Source organism: Girardinichthys multiradiatus, chromosome 10 (assembly GCF_021462225.1).
Source record: "Girardinichthys multiradiatus isolate DD_20200921_A chromosome 10, DD_fGirMul_XY1, whole genome shotgun sequence".
NCBI lineage: Eukaryota > Metazoa > Chordata > Actinopteri > Cyprinodontiformes > Goodeidae > Girardinichthys > Girardinichthys multiradiatus.
In genome coordinates this window covers 1,855,277-1,872,320 of record NC_061803.1, presented here as the reverse complement: position 1 = coordinate 1,872,320, position 17,044 = coordinate 1,855,277, and the positions used below count along the sequence as shown (strand labels likewise).

General features: G+C 42.4%; 2 protein-coding genes across 2 annotated transcripts in view; one reads left to right on the top strand and one right to left on the bottom strand.

Moving 5' to 3' along the window:
- Positions 1–2,036, top strand: part of sh3bp1 (SH3-domain binding protein 1) — a 19,928-nt gene extending 17,892 nt beyond the window's left edge. Inside the window, exons 17-18 of the mRNA XM_047376890.1 lie at positions 147–514; positions 1,420–2,036. Coding sequence (XP_047232846.1) covers positions 147–514; positions 1,420–1,730 — 679 coding nt within the window. The 3' untranslated portion in view covers positions 1,731–2,036. The remainder of the gene's footprint in view (positions 1–146; positions 515–1,419) is intronic.
- Positions 2,012–17,044, bottom strand: cdc42ep1a (CDC42 effector protein (Rho GTPase binding) 1a). Its single transcript, XM_047376892.1, has 3 exons — positions 16,707–17,044; positions 8,897–9,789; positions 2,012–3,785 (listed from the first exon to the last, which is right to left on the bottom strand). The coding sequence occupies exons 2-3, from the start codon at positions 9,360–9,362 to the stop codon at positions 3,100–3,102; spliced, it is 1,152 nt and encodes a 383-aa protein (XP_047232848.1). The 5' UTR covers positions 9,363–9,789; positions 16,707–17,044; the 3' UTR covers positions 2,012–3,099.

Here is a 17,044-nt window from a genome sequence, read left to right as displayed (position 1 = left end):
TTAGCAAGTTTGCAATGTGTGACTTAGAGAAAATCCACAATAAATCTTAACTTGAGCAGAAACTTCTGCTGTTTGTTGTATCAGCAAATATCAAGATGTTCCTCACCATGATGGTAAATGTTCTGAGAGTATTTTTCTTCCATCAGCACAACCTCTCAGGACAGTATTGGCTTCTTCCGGGCTAAATCCAGTTCTGTGAGCAGCCGCGGTGGTACCACCACATGGGGAAGCCCTACTCCTGAGACGGCAGCCAATGACAACGCAGGATCCAGTGGTTCACCCATGTTTGAGTCCAGCACAATTACAGCTCCCAGCCCATCCTCCGGATCCGGCTCCGCACCATACCAGATCCCATCCCCTCCACCCAGATCGACAGTGCCGGCACCGAACCCAGGTGGTCAGATGAGGAATCTCACCCAGAGGCAGAGCTTGGATCAGGTCCAACTGGAACCGATTTTGGAGGCTCCGCCTGAATCTCCCAAGGCCGTGTTGACGATTGGATCACCATATAAACGTAAGTGAAGGTGGTTCTTAGAGGTCCAGCTGGGAGGTTTTATGGCCTGGTTCTTATGCAGCAACTACTAGAGACCTACTGACTCAGTAGGATTTTCGTTTTCACTTTTATTAACCAGCTCCAAACACAAAAAAACTGTTAGGTTCATGTTAAAAAGATGTAGAGAATCCACCTGATGGACCCATTATGTTTGTTTTCTTCTCAAACAGATCATCAGAACTCACTTTTGGCCCATTACTTGCTAGCCTACATTACTTACTAGTCTGTAACCACATTGAAGCTGTGGTTTGTTAAAGCAATGTGAGAAGGAAAATAAAGAAACTACTGATCTTGTTTTACTAACCAGGAAGCACACAGGAAACAGGAAGTCTCTCTCATCAGTGACCAAAATGTCATCAGATGACAGACCATGTGTCACAGGCGAGAAGAGAGAAAGGTTTTTAGAAATATCACCTCAGGCCTCTGTGGGTCTGTTTGACCCGATCAACAGAAATATTATTTACCTCTCCCTAACATTTGACCCTGGAACTTTAAAAAAGGGATAAAGTTTCAAATAGTTAAGCAAGTATATGTATCATTATTTCTAAATTATGATACATTATTTAGAAAAACAAGCCCCAGTCATGACTCCTCCACCCTCGTGCGCCCCCGCGCTGTGGCAGAGCGTTTGGTTTTTAGCAGATTCTCGGCTGGAACCAGCAATACAGCCAAACCAGTTCAGTTTTATAAAGCATCTTCAGAAGGTCCTGAAGGTCTAATTATGATATCATCTCATGTTATGCCCTTTCACAACCTTAAAATCAAAGAGTATGTCACTAAAAGGTCCAAACTGGGTGGCACCAGAGTACAACAGAACTTCGTCTGAGAGCTCATTTTTGTTTTTTCCTTCTTCTGTTTCCACACAGCAAAGAGAACCTTCAACCTAATCAAAACTAACCAAACCAGTGAGCAGATGGCAGTTCAGTTCTCCAAACCGAAAGCCCCAGAACCACCGAGGCCTCAGGCCCCTCTCCCTCCACCCACTGCCCCAGTTACCACAGCTGCTGCTGCTGCTGCTGCTGCAGACGCCACCCAGATGCCCAAGCCTGCACCACGTGCTCCACCAACTAACATCAAAAAGCCTCCACTGAAGAAGCCTGGAGTCAGAGCCCCGAATTGCCCTCCTCCACTTCCTCCACCCTCACAGTCAAAACAGCTTCCCTCTATGGCACAGTGAGGGTCTACCACATTCTACCGGCTGCATGTACTTTTGCATTATTCAGTAAAATGTGCAGTTTTGACTTGAATTTTTATAGTTTAATTAACATTTTAGAGGTATATTCCTCACATTTTTTCATTTATTTATTCAAATGTTCTTTATTTTTTACATCGTAATGGTCAGAGTCACTATAGACCACTGTTAAAAACCAAGATGCGGATGTAAAGGTTAGCAGATGCAACCTTCCAGCTTTATATTTCTGTGTTTGCCACCCTAAAAACAATACAAATGAATGCAAATCTAATTAAAAATGTCTTTATTGTCCATTCATATAATCATTTTTTATAACTGATGCTGCATACGGGCGTGAATTGCACTATGCACTGCAGGTGCTCATACTGTAAAGTACATATTCATAGGTCAGGTAATATCTTCAGGTACAGGTATGTAAAAAAACATAGAAAATCTTCTGTAAAAGGCAATACAGGACTCCATAATCAAAATAAAAGAAGGTGCACACTGTGTTTATATAAAAAGATCTGCAGCATTAAAGAATAATTACATGGTTCGGTGCCTTGGAGACACATTCATGACCTCAAACTGGGTTTTATGTGGAGTTCATGTGACTGGCCAACACAGGTTGGATCCTAATTATGACGAGGAATGAAAGTGATGCATGTTCTTCAAAACATTTAAACAGGAAACTCTAAAAAGTGTGGCATGCATGTGTATTCAACCTCCTTTACTCTGACACTCCTAAATAAAATTGCTTAGGTTTGTGCTGGTCTGTCACATAAAATCCCAATAAAACACATTAAAGCTTGTTTGTAACGTGACTGGAGATGCTTCTGGAAACAGACAATGCTTCGCATGTTCCCTCAGTGCCTCAGTGTGATCATTCAGATCTAGGAAATGTAGGAGATTTCTGCACCCTCTTAGACATTCCTGATCAGTCTTATTAAGAGCTTCTGTTCCCTTTTTCTGACCTGGCACTTTGTTCCTGAGTGAAAAGTCGGGTTCCTCTCTGTGTTCTCCTTGGTGATATAGACTCAGAACATGTCCCTGTTGCAGAAGTGGAAGTGTGAGGAGAACCAAGCGATTGCAACTTCCACATAAAGTCTTTTTCACCCTGAAGGTGATCTCAGCTACTTTCTTTGGCACACCTCGGATTTGTTTCTGTTCTTTCGGAGTCTCTTTTTTCTTACTCGGATCCATTCAGCCATACTTGGAGCGGGTTGCATAGAAATGGAAAACTGATTATTATGAACACTGAGTCTGTGTTGCTGTTTGCAGAACAGGTCCTGCCAGCTATTATTGAAGGCTTAATTGGAAATACAAAATTATTTACCCAATTAAAGGAAATTAATTTGTTTGATTTTCTTTCCTGTCAGACTTTGATTTCATCCTCATCGTCCATGAAAGTGTAGGATATTTTCTTCTTGGGCTGGGTCAGGATCTCTGAATCTCCAGCCTCCATCTTGTTCTGTAACTTTGAGAGGCTGACGCCGTAGTGGCGTGCCAGTACATCTGTAGCACTCTGAAACCTCTCGCTCTCCATCCTTATCCTGGCTCGCTCTGGATAACCCAACAACACATCTGGTACTTTCCCGTGACACTCTTCCTCACACTCAGCTTCATATGAACTCTTCCCGCCCCCACAGTCCTCCCTCAGCAAGGAATCCACATAGGAAATAGTAGCAGAACTCATTTCCGACCCATCACTGGCAGGACCACATGCTGACTCCACCTCCTCTCCTTCCCATGTGGGAGCGGGCTCTTCTTGGCGGCTGTCGATCAGGCTGAACACCTCGCTCAGAAGGGATGGGCCAAGGTCGAAGGTGAAGGTGTCCAGGGAGGTGAGGGATGGGAGGGAGTCAGAGTACGCAGTGCGAGTGGTCCATTTGGGTTCGGAGGTCACAACAGAGGCTGAACAGGTGGACAAGATGACATCGGTTGGATCGGTCAAGGAGCCGCGGTGAATGTTGACGGAGCAGGAGGCGGGGGAGGAGATGGATGGCTGCTGGCGCTCGGAGCGGGAGAGACGAGGCAAAGTGACAAATCCAGACCCCAGACCTGAAGAACAGACAAAGATCATCAGATCCAACAGAACATCTTTCATCTATTACCCCTACTGTCTGAAGTCACTTAATCAGTAACCAGAACCCATCTGAGTCTAACTGTAGATGCTCTGTTTCTGGCCTCAAAGGTTCTTTAGAGAATATTAGAGAACAACCAGCATCATGAAGACCAAGGAATCAGTAGACAGGTATGGGAGAACATTGTGGAGAATATTAAAGCAGAGTTAAGGTCTACAACAATATCCCAAGCTTTGGACATCTCCCAGAGCTCTCTTCAATCCATCATGGAGAGAGGGTGGACCACCTGGAGACCTACCAGGACATGGATGTCCACCTAACAAGGACAGCATTAATCAGAAAAGCTGCCAAGAGGCCCCTGGATCTCTGTGTGTCAGAATCTGTCCCCAGGAGAACTAGTAGTTAGACACTAAACAAATCTGACTTTTATGGAAGAGTGGCAGGAAGAAAGTCATAAGAAGTCCTGTTTGCAATTTGCCACGGGCAATGTATGGGATCGAAGAAGTTGTTCTGATCAGATAAGTGCACTACTGAATTGTATGGAAGTGTGTGCCAGAATCCCTACTCCTCACATTACCCAAAACATGGAAGATGGATGGAGCTAAATCCAGGACAATCCTGGAAGAAAACCTGTTAGAGGCTGCAGAAAACCTGAGACTGAGGTGGAGGTTCACCTTCCAGCAGGAGAACCACCCTGAACGTACAGCCGGAGATACAATGGATGTTTCACTTTTCCTTCCCATAGAAAGTACTCCTGGATCAGTACTTCTTTGTTCTCTTTGTGTCTCTGCTCTGTTCCCTCAAACCTCCAGTCGGTCGTAGCAGATGGCCGCTCACACTGAGCCTGGTTCTGGTTCTGCTGGAGGTTTCTTCCTGTTAAAAGGGAGTTTTTCCTCTCCACTGTCGCTACATGCATGCTCAGTATGAGGGATTGCTGCAAAGTCAACACCAGTGACTGTCCACTGTCTCTACATGCTCATCCAGGAGGAGTGAATGCTGCAAGTCACTGACTGGATGCAATCTGCTGGGTTTCCTTAGATAGAAAAACTTTTTATCCAATTTAAATAAATAACTGAATCTGACTGAACTGTTCAATGGTTACGATTAATTGGAATGTATGAACCTGACTTGAAATCTGTCTGTAGGGTTAGATTGAAGTTTGTTTTTTGTGAAGTACTTTGAGATGTCGTGTCATTAATCAGCACTATATAAATAAACTGAACTGAATTGAGGGAGAAAATTCAATTCAGTTTATTTCTATAGCGCCAATTAACAACACATGTCGTCTCAAGGCTCTTCACAAAGTCAGGTTCATACATAGCCTGAACTTGTATAGCGCTTTATCAAGTCCCTAGAAACCTACAATGCACTACAATCAGTCATTCACCCATTCATCCACACATTTACACACTGACATTGTTAGGGACAGGCAACAATGACCCCAACATTGAGCCAATAGAGGGAAGCACCAGATTAAACTTTAAAAAATGTTTTTGGGATGGTTGTGGAATGTATGTTGTACTCCGAGAGCTAGAAACTTTATTTTATTATTAAGCCAAAACCTTTAAACGTTCAGGTGTAATCACATCCTCATGATGTCACAGAATGACCCTAACTTGCAGTTCCAACAGGGGGCAGCATTTACCTTTTATTGGATCAAACCTGTAACAAGCCCATCATGATGTGTGTTGCTTTGTCTGCTAGAACCCTGCCAGTTTCCCCAACTCAATCACCCCGAACACACACATGTGAGGCCAAAATAGATTAGTTACCACTGCAGAACGCTGGCCCTACGGGGCCAAGAGCCATGAGGTTTCTGATTTCATCCAACAGAAACAGATTTCACAGATTCACACATTTTACCCAGAAACTGTGAAAGAAATAAGTGGTAAAAGCAGGTTGTGATGGATCTGGTTAGACAATCAAAAAGCATGTTCTGATTTAAATACTGGTCTGTAAATCTGGCACAAACATGCCAGGTAAACATCTTGTGAGGCTGACTGACTGTAAAAACGTCTGGGCCCCTGACCTTGTTATGGAGCCAACACTAACCTCATAATGGCTACCAGATTTTGTTAGAGTTGGTTTGTCTGAACCTCAGTCAGTCTGAGCTAATATTTGGCACATGTGGACTCTCTATTTGTGATTAAATTAATTCAGTCAAGATAACGACCTGGTTCGATTCAGCTTAAAGGAACTGGGATGAATCTGCAGCGGCCTTCATACCAACCCTGGGCTGAAATATTTCTCTTGGCCTTTACAGATGTGCAGCATCATGAGTTCATGAGCTATTTTTCTCTGACTGGGAAACTGCAGCCAAGAGAAGATTTGCTTCATTTAGCAGAAAGCCTGGAAGCAGGGGAAAACCACCAGCTTGAATCTTTCCAAGGCCCACAAGATCTGCTTTCCAACCGCTCTCACATGAAGATACTGTTCGTTGAAGTATTCACATCCTTTGAACTGTTTCACATGTTGCCACATTAAAATCGCAAACTGGAATGTAAATGTTTGCCAATTTGTTTTTTTGTGAGAGACCAACACAAAGCCAGGTTTAGTTTTACAAAGGTATGAAGCTGAAGAAGACATCGCAAAAGTAATTAATCATATTTTTTGGTTCAGTTTCACTAGCCACACCCAGGCCTGATTACTGCCCGACCAGAGGGGAAGAAATCACATAAACAGATCCTGCCTGGGAACATGAAGTAGGCTAAAATATCTTCGAAAGCAGCACATCATGTCCCGAGTTAAACAAATTCAAGAACAGATGAGAAACGAGGTCATTGTCATCTATCAGTCTGGAAAGAGTTACCAGCCTGTTTCTAAAGCTTCAGGTCTCCAGAGAACCACAGTGAGAACTGTTGAAATAATTGAATAAAGATTTGTCTTACATTTTCTCCTATTTTTTAACATAACTATTTGATCTTATAATCATTCAAGATGTGTGTGAGTAAATGATCTGATGAGTTGTCTGCAGGCAAAGATCATAAATGGAGCTGAGCTAGCAGAGAAGGAAGCAGTCCAGTTGAGGAGGTCATAAAGATGAAGGCTGATTACACTGAACAAAAGGCACAACTGATCCTGGAAGCTGAAAGAGGACTGTGGAAATGTGTTGTTAATGGATAAAGCTGTTTATGACTTGTTTACGATGCAGCTGTTGTTTTCCCATCCTTTAGAGATTAATGTTCTTTGTAACTAGGGACCCCCAGAAGACAATAAAAAGAGGGAGCGGTTAGATGGGTTTCAGAGCGGTTGGGAGATCTGTAACTGACCGTCTCTCCTCGCAAAGCGAGTAAAATAACTAATACTTTGTCTCTCTCTTCTTTTTGTGTTGTTATACGTATTGTTAGGTTGTTTAAACCTGACAAGAACCATCATCCACACATGGAGAAAACATGGAACTGTGAAGAACCTTCCCAGGAGAGGCTGGTCTACCAATATTACTCCAAGATCTCATCAACGACTCACCCAGGAGGTCCCAGAAGCACCCAGAACATCATCTAAAGCTCTGCAGACCTCACTGCCTCAGTTAACGTCAGAGGTCATGACTCAACAATAAGAATAACAAACTGGGCAAAAATGGCCTCCATGGGAAAGTTCCAAGGTCAGAACCACTGCTGACCCAAAAGAACACAGAGGCCGTCTCGTATTCACTGAAAATCATCTTGACGATCTCCAAGAGTTTTGGGAAAATGTTCTTTGGACTGACAAAAGTTGGTGTTTTTAGAAGATGTGTGTCCTGTTACATCTGGTGTCATACATGGTGGTGGTAGTGTGATGGTCTGGGACTGCTTTGCTGCTTTAGGATCCAGACGACTTACAACAATTCACAGAACCATTAACTCTGCTCTCTAGCAGAAAACCCTCCAGGAGAAAGTCCGACCATCTTGTGATTCTGTTTTGTGACCTTATGCAGGCCATTTTTGCCCTCCACTGAGGCTGAATTCAATCAATTCTGCAAAGCACAGTGGGTCCTCCACAGTGATCTAAAATACTTGTTACCAGAAACACTTGATGTCAGCTGCTGCTGCAGAGGCAGGAACAACAGGTATTATGTTTAGGGTGTGATTACATCCTAAACATAATACCTGGTCATAATAATACCTGGTCCAATCCACATTGGACCAGATTGGTTTGCTTTAATAAATGAAATCATGACTTGAAAACTATTTTGTATTTACTCCGGTTATCTTTGATTAATATTAGTCTGATGACCTTCAGATGAAGAACATTATGTTTACAGTTCAACTTAAAATTTGCTCAACGTTTTATTTGAACAGTTTTATGACTTGCAAACATCTAAGGATTACTAAACGGCCCATTTATCTTCACTGGAAAGCCCACATGACATCATCTGTTACTGCTCTGCTATTTTGGGATTAAGAAAGGAGCGCCACTAAATCCCAAAATTGTCCCAAGCCCAAACTTTAGGAGTTTCCCTTTCAAATGAAACGGCAGCGCTGTAAAACGAGGCAAAGGGGCAAAGGTCAGACGGTAGAAGAACATGATGGGCAAGAAGGTACCGTCTGCAGAGCCACTGTGAAACTCAGTGAGGTTTGCTCAGTCATCTGGCGACAGATTTGTCCCAGATGTCCTCATGAATCATCTTGGCTCATAATCAGCAGCGTTTGCACTGATTACTCAGAGACCCTGACAGAGCTGTCTGGTAAATGCTTCTGTTGACATCACACTCATGGCTCATGCAGTCTGTCTGGGTGTGTGTGAGGGATTTAGATATTTAAATGCAACATACTACAGTCTTTATAGCTATAAAGTTTACAGATTAAAGCATGTCTTCATTTGTCCTCTCTTACCACAGGCTGATTGTAACAGTATGTCTGAGAGAAAAGCAGGAAAAGGGCTAAACTGCAGCTATCGTAACAAAAACAAGACATCTACTGCATACATTTTATTTATTCACATTTTTGTCCGGCATTTAAAAGCTTTTCTGATCTGAAACATGTAAGTATGGGGAAAAGAAGACATTTTTAATGGGGTAAATACTTTTCACAGCACTGTAAAGCTATTATTTGATCCCTTGTTTGTATAAACATACCAGGCAAGCAGCATGAGGAGATGTTTCCTACTCACCATACGAGCTCCTCTGATCGTCTGGTGTGGAACTGGGGAACAGCACTTTGGTGGTGGGACTCCCGTTCGACATATCCACATCCAGCCTGGGGAGGGAGATGGCGTTCTTGATGATGGGAGACACGGCAGGAGGCGGAGGGGACAGATCCTTTGCTCCCTCTCTGGGTCGGTTGTCGGAGCCCCGCCTGATGTGCCGAAGCGTCCTGGAGAAGAACGCGCCGATCTTGTTGTCAGGTGAGGACACAGAATCGGTCTCTACGTTGCTTCCGTTGGCCGTGCCACCGTGGTTGCTCAAGAACGAGGTGTCCCCGAAGACATCGCCGCCACGTCCCACGTGCATGGTGTGCCGGAAGTCTCCCAGAGGAGGGCTGATCATGTCCACTGTGAGGTCACCTTTATGACGCCGCCTGCTGTGGGAGTGCGAGACCAGACCTTTAAGGCCTGACAACTTCTCCTGAAGATTCATGATCACAAAGCCTGAAATTTGTAATATTTTCTAAATATCTCTTGAAAATCTTTCTGGGTTTGTCTGTATTCACAACTGAAGCCTAAAAGTAGCTTCAGTTCTGCAGGGATCCAAAATTTGGGCCTGGAAAAAACTTGCAAAGGTTTTTCCAAGATTCAAAGAAAGGTCCAAACTGTTCACCAGATTATTATCTCTGTTTCTTAGGTACAAGCCAAATTCTGTCCCAAGTTTCTGGCCTGATGGTTTGCATCGCTGAACAAATGAAAGAGGCAGAACTTGAGGAGAACACGGGTTCCTGGATGCAGTTAATCCTATTGGAGAGTGGTCAGGCTCCGCAGATCGCTCCAGGCTTTGGCTTTGTCAACAGCAGCTCAGAAACAGGTCCGTGTCCAGCTGGAAGGGTTCTGTGGTTGAACTATGAAGCCATCTATTGAGAGGAAAGACATCTGTGTTAAATCTGGAGGCTCGGGTGTGATTTAATGTTATATTAATGCAAACATACAGCATTTACAGTTGCTTTCCTCGCCTTGATGCTGCGAAGCGCTGCAAAATGGCTGGTTTTTCTCTATAAATCTGCCCCAGAAGTTTTTAGGATTCCACGTTCCAAGAGTCCGTTGGTGTGGAACCGGCTAAATTTAGACCACAGGCCCTCCTCTGTGGAGCAAACTAGAATCTGTTTCTCATCCACACAATGGGTGGACTTTCTGCTTCCATTGTTCCTGTTGTGTCTGGCTTGTCGGCTGCATAACGTTCACATTTATCAGAAGGACTTCGAGACGTTTAATCTGGCAGACGACGCCTCATTCAACACAAGCAGATTAGTTTAGAAACGGGCAAAATGAGAGGAAAAAATAAGGAACTTTCCTGATAAAATAATTACTGCTGCTGCTTGGCTTTAATGTCAGATTACTGATGTATGAAGCCCCCAGAACAAAAATATCAGGAGAGAATAGATCCAAAAAATCATTTTAATTTTGAGGTTCAGATGGATGAACTAATATGGTTGTAACTTAATAAAAATTCAGAGTGATTTTTTCTCCTGGTTACAGGTTATTCTTCTTTAACAGTTTATTTTCATCATTGAAACATTAAAATGAATTCAGTTCAAATTTTGGTTTGATTCATATTTAGTTTTGTGGCTTTTCTCTGCTTCAGGATTTTGTACCTCTGGATGTCTGTCACAAAGCCAGGCTAATTGGCTTTTTATCAACGTTTATCAACTGATATCCCTTTTAGGAATATTTTGATACCATGAAGAGGTCATAAATTCACCTCCGTTTCTCTTTAAAAGCTTTTCACAGCAGCAGCTAAACGCCCACAGGCCTCCCACACATAAAAAGCCTTGTCTGGATTCATTAATGACCTGCTATGGGTCACAACATGGAGAATTGCATCAGGTCCAATGCAGCCCATCTAATATGACGCTGACCGCAGTCCCGGGCCCTACGCTCCACTCGTCTTGGCTGCTGTTTTAGGAGGGGCGTCAGGGAGCAAAGAGGGAGGAAACATGCTGCATACCATCCCTGAGCAGAGCCATACTCAGGCTAAGAGGAACGCAGCGGACGGGTTTCCAGAGGTGTGATCTTCAGGCTGAAACATCATGAGGACCACCGGAAGGTTTCCATAAACTTTACTGGATCAACTCCACTGTTGTTTATCTGCATGTAATCCTATTAAAAACCTTCAACCACAACCCAGCAGGAATAACTCCCTCTACTTCCGCTTGTGCATTTTAAATGAACAACCCATCCACTCTTCTTCTCTCCTCCTTCTGAGTTACACACAAGCATGGATATTTTTATTTAAAATGCCCTGAAATAATACAAGTAATATTATAATATTAATTTTGCAAATGTATTGTTTATTCCCAGAGGCAGCATGTCTGTCTTTGTCTCAGATCAAAGAAAACTCAGGGACCGTTTGACAGCAGGGACCTGGACATACCCTGGATTATCCCCTAATTAATCGGCTCCGTCTCTCCCATAATCCCTGTGGACAGAGCCTGGTGGCTACCACCTTGGTCTTTGTGGTCACTGTTTCATGGTTCTGTCAGGAAGGCCTGTTGTCAGTTTGTATAAAACATGGACAATCCAACAGAAAGAGAAAATGACCTTTAAACTTGGATTTTCAGACATAAAAATGAGTCAAAACTTTACTTAGACTATCAACTTAGTGACAAAGAAGAAAAAAAACTGCGAGGGAAACAGAATAATTCTCTTGGTCACTTTGAATGTGGGAAAAATGACGTTTTTTTTCCCACTGAATACATTGTTAAGCATGGTGGTGGTGGAATGAGACTGTGGGTTCTTTACTTCAAGAGAAACCAGCATATTGGACATATTAGATGAAGCAGGAGATCTTGTTCAGAAAACATGCCCTCACTCTGGGTTAACATCCAGTCAAAACTATGGGCAACGTTCTTCAAATTCAGTTAATGGGCATAAAATATAAAATACTCGATATACTGTATTAGGTCTACCATAAATAATTATAAGCCTGTGTATATAATTTAACTCTTTTAAAGTATGAAATCTGTATATTTTCGCTGTCACAGGAAAAACTAACAGAGAACATCACAAGAATAATAGTCCATAAGAAATGCAGAACAATTCGGACAAGAACATCTTCAGATATCTAGAACATTTGCTGCTTTGGTGCAAATTTGACCCAGACTAAAAGTGGAGCTTTAGGAGTCCAGCATCTGACCAGAAATCTAGGTCCACCAGGAAAACAAAAATATCTGATAGTCCCTCGTGTTCCTCAACGCTTGTGTGTTGAAAATGCTGAAATTCCAAATAGGTTTTATTTTGAAAAGCCAAACTAAGACAAATATTTCAGATAAAGTATTTCAGTCATCTGAAGATCCAGAAGACGATGCTGTGGTCTAGTTTTTCCCTGGTCTTTCTCCAGAGACTCGGCCCGATGTTCCCGTGTGGTATGAGCAGTTTGTTCTTCAGATGGTTTTGTTAGATGTAAACCAGAGTAACCACAGTCTAAAGAGAGCCGTGTGAGTTTAGCTACTCTGAACACATTCCTGAGAAGAGCATCATTTCGGTGGAGCCTGACTCTCGATTAAGACATCAACGCTGATTGAAACCGTCTTAGGATCTTTCTGTAAACTCTTTCTCTCTATGCAATCCTTGGTTTCCTACACGTATCTCCGCTGGTTTTCCATCTATATCCCGGTTTTGCTTCAGTGAAATCCACATTTGATTTGAGAATTTAACGCAGGTCTTTCCTTCCCTCCACCACCTTTCAGGTCTGTTACTCACTAACCAGGTGAACAAACTTACATGATAAGGCCACATTTTTCAGGACCACCGCTTGACTTTCAATTACGTTTCTATTTTCACCATCACTCAGTCTGAATCCAAGAAAAACATTGCTACACTTCCTCCTCATCCAAGAAAACACCCACATGCCTCCAAAAAATATTCAAACTCTCTCTACTGTGTTGTTTCCTGCGTCTACTGGAGTCCTGATTTCCTTCTTTGTTGCCTTTTAATGTTTATGCTTCTGTTGAGTCCTTTCTATTCTTTCTCAGTCTTTCTTGCTTGTTTCAGATTTAATGTTTTCAGTTCTCAGTCCTGTTAATAACAGTTTAGGGCCACGCATGGCGAACGGGTGGAGGAGGTGGCCCAAACGCAGATGCTGTTAGTCCTCAATGCAGCCGACGAGCTCTACTCTTAACCTCTGGACCTTTGCTGCAGGTCTTACCTCCTTCTTTCTCTGCCCTTCTCCTGTCTGTCTACTGTGAGTAAAGGCCTCACCATCCTTAGAAATTAGATAAAGTGTTATGATTTGAACATGTTTGAGTTTTTGTTTTGAGTTTTATTTTGTTCTGATCTCTAGTTTGTGTTTTTGGGTCCTGTTTCTGCTCATTGTTTTCCAGGTGGTGCTTTTGTTCATTGTTTTGTTTTGGCTTGGTTTCTTATTATTCTTGTATTCTGTTTGAGTGCTTTTTAGCTTGTTTTCTGTTAAGATCTGAAAAATATTCCAAGTTATTGTCCTGGTATTCATGTTTAGTCCCAGCTATGTTTCTGTTTTCTTTCATGCCTCTGCTTATAGTCAGCTTCATTCGGTCCACCTGCTCCATGCAATCAGTCTCCCGGTTTCACCTGCACCATGCTCCTTATGTAGGCCTTTGTCCTGTTTGGCCATCGCAGAAACATTTACTGATCATAGTTCCCTTTTACCGATCAGTATTTTCTCTGTTCATGCCTGCCACCACCTGTGAGTGAGTTTCTTTGGTTTAATTACATTTTCCTCACTGCAACTCTGCCAGCTGTCTGCATTCTGGGGTCCATCACCACAGCACTCGCTGACATAGACCTTGATGCTGTAAAAAGTAGCCATATATGCTAATCATAAAATGTCCATCAGCATTTGCACTATAGGCACCTGGAAGAATAATAAATCCGACCGTTTTAATACCCCTGAGAAAATCCAGTATAAAATATTATGTCCAGAAGTTGGCCAACAAGAATAACATGTAGGAACACCACCACTGCACCTCACCCTGAACACACCATCTCCACTGTGAAACATGGTGGTGGCAGCATCATGCTGAGTTGATGGGAAGATGGATGGAGCTAAATCCAGGGCAATCCTGGATGAAAACCTGCTAGAAGCTGCAGAAGACCTGAGACCGGGGTGAAGGTTCACCTCCCAGCAGGACAACCACCCTGAACATACAGCCAGAGTATGGATGGTTTAGATCAAAGCAGATTCATGGGTTAGAATGGCCTAGTCAAAGTCCAGACCCAAATCCAACTGGGAATCTGTGGAGAGACCTGAAAGCAGATGTTCTTCATCCAATCTGATTGAGTTTATAGTCCATGGATGGGCAGGTTAGACACAGACCCCTTACAGCCTAAATAATAGTAAAAGATGGCTCTACAATGTATTGGCTATGGAGGCTGACTAAAAAAGCACTCCACACTTTTCAGATTTATTTAGTAAAATGTTTACTTATCATGCAACGATTGAATAACTGTGTGAAAAAATATCAAACATTTGCTATCTTTAATCACATGATGTCTGTTCAAACATCTGTCTGCTTTCTGAGGGCAACCTCAACAAAATGTTCTATTAGGACACTTTATAAACAATGGGTCTCAATGTGGGAAGTATAGTCCTGTTTTTCTATTACATTGACGTTTTGGTGCTCACTACTAAAACATAGATAAAATCTTTTTAAACCTCCGTAACCAAAACAATTGTAATCTGTCCAACACTGAAGAAGAACATTTGAAACCTCCAGGGAACAGCATCCGACCAGGAAAGACAACTAAAATGTTCTGTAAATCCAGGATGTCTGGATAAATCCATGTGTTGACTAAAAACAAGTGAGCTGCATGGATATCTAGACATCTGTTTTTCTGAGAATCTCCTGGTTGCACCTGAACTCAGAAATGCTGGGAATCTTTAGATGATAAGCAAGCAGCATTAAAAAGTCTCAATAGTTTACCATTACCTAGACTAACCAGACATAAAAGGTTATTTATATTAGCAGATCATGTGCAGGGTGTGCAAGTCTCACTTTTCTCCACATAATCAGTACAAGAAATTATTGTGGCTAAAATGCAGGAGGATCATTTGAAGGGAGCAGCTCTGCTGACATCCTCAGACAGTTTCTTCTGACAGATGACATATAAGGAGTAAAAACCGCTGCAAAAAAGGCAGTTTCTAACTTTATGCTCACAAACAACAATTGCAGTCTGTGGTCTGGTTGTTAACTGCCTGCTCAAGGTACCGATCCAACCCACATTTCCATGATCTCTGAAGCAAAAATGTTCACTCCAACCTTTTTCTGTGCAGTCAGTGAGCGGCCACACATTTGACCATGAAAAAAGTATTTTTAAATGCTTTTAAAATGACTTATCTGCTTTAAAAACAAAATAAATTCCAATTATAATTCATATGTTAAATATTTTCTATATTTGTAAGTTTTATGTCTTTATTATGAGATGTTTGCCCTTTAATCAACAGTTTTGGTATCTTAAAAACTATCAGGACCAAAATGTGCACTTGAAGCTCTTAAAAACACGGTGCGGCCGTTAACGAGGGGGTTAGAGGTTGTTGACAGATGAGTGAACTGCAGCCATTTGCTGACAGCAGCCAGTGATGTCAAAGGTTTCCAAACATCACATTGTGTGTGCCGTGTGAAAACAAACACACCAGCCAGGTTCAGGCATGACCATTTACACGTTGGCTGCATCAGTGACACCTAAAGGTTACAGGAACCCCCTTCTCAGAGGGATGTTAGGACCTCAGGTAAAAAAGGGGAAATAAAACAGGAAATGCCTGTACTTGTTTATGTCATCAAGTGTTTTCACAAGCACTGTATCGTTAGTGTAAATCATGTGTGGTTGTATACAGGAAACATACTACATACATGTGCTCACCATCTGCTTCGACATACAGGAGAGCATATTGGCGGTATCAAAGCATGTGCTCATGTAGTGGAAGCTTACCCAGGGGAGATTACTGGGGAATTACAGAGCCAGTTGAACATGAAAAGAACACGGATCCCCAGTAAGGAAGATTGGATCCATCCCTGCACGAATTATTGGATTTTATGAAGTAATCACTAAAGCAGGCTGGGTTTTTATTGATCTGTGCATGTTTGTTCACTGCAAAGCTCCAGCACTCTGGCTGAGCATCTGTGGGCTGTTTTACATGGTGGTCTTAGCAGGGTCAGAGGGCTACTGCTCCAGAACCTGCAACCAGTCCAACACACTGAAGCACAGTTGTTTCCATATTTAAAACACTTCAGTTTGCTTCAAGGAGTCAGTAGCGTGTTCCACTGAATCACAGTAATGTTACTGACATGTAGTGCAGGAAAATGGATGGGTTATGTTACATAGGTTGTGTAATTACAAGGCAGGGTGATCACAACCAAAGCAATTAAATGAAATGTATTATTTATTTCAAATGCAATGACATAAAGCTGCTGCTTCTGTTGGGTTAAACATGCTACAGATCAAGTTGTGTTGAATGTTGTAGAGCGACAGTTTGATCATTAACAACATAATACTGCTTTATCTGAAACTAAACCTAATCTGTTGGCTTTGTCTTAACGGTGAGGGTCTAATAATTAATCCCAACATACCACGGCAGTGATATCTCTTTTCACCTTGGAATTAAACACAAATGTCAGAAATATCATCTTAAAACAATAGTTATGCAGCAATTATGAAATAATATGACAAAATCCAATGTCAGCCCTTGAATCAGTCACACTTACTGCAGACAAAGCCTCTGCATGACCAGTAAAGTTCATCTGAGTTCACATTTACCTAAAATGAGGCATAAAAGCTGACAAACGGTGCGGTCACTCACCTGGATAAGACCGACCCAAACCAAGAAAATTAAACCAATCAGCGAGTCCAGCTTGGCTGTGATCCCTGCAGACAGAACAGTCGCTTCAGGTCCGGGTGGTCCGAGCGAGATGTGGGTCTGTCCCACTGGAGAGCCCGGGTCTGCGGAGCGGCGCAGCGCGGAGGAAAGGGGCGGAGGATCACGTTTACCACGAAGAACAGAAAACAGTCATTTTTACAACTAAACTGGACTAATAATATCCACCATTAACTAGTTAAAATAAGCCAGTCTCCTTCTTTTCAATGTAAAAGTGGCTTTTTGTCAGTTTGTCAAGATCTCAGCAGACTTCATCAGATGAA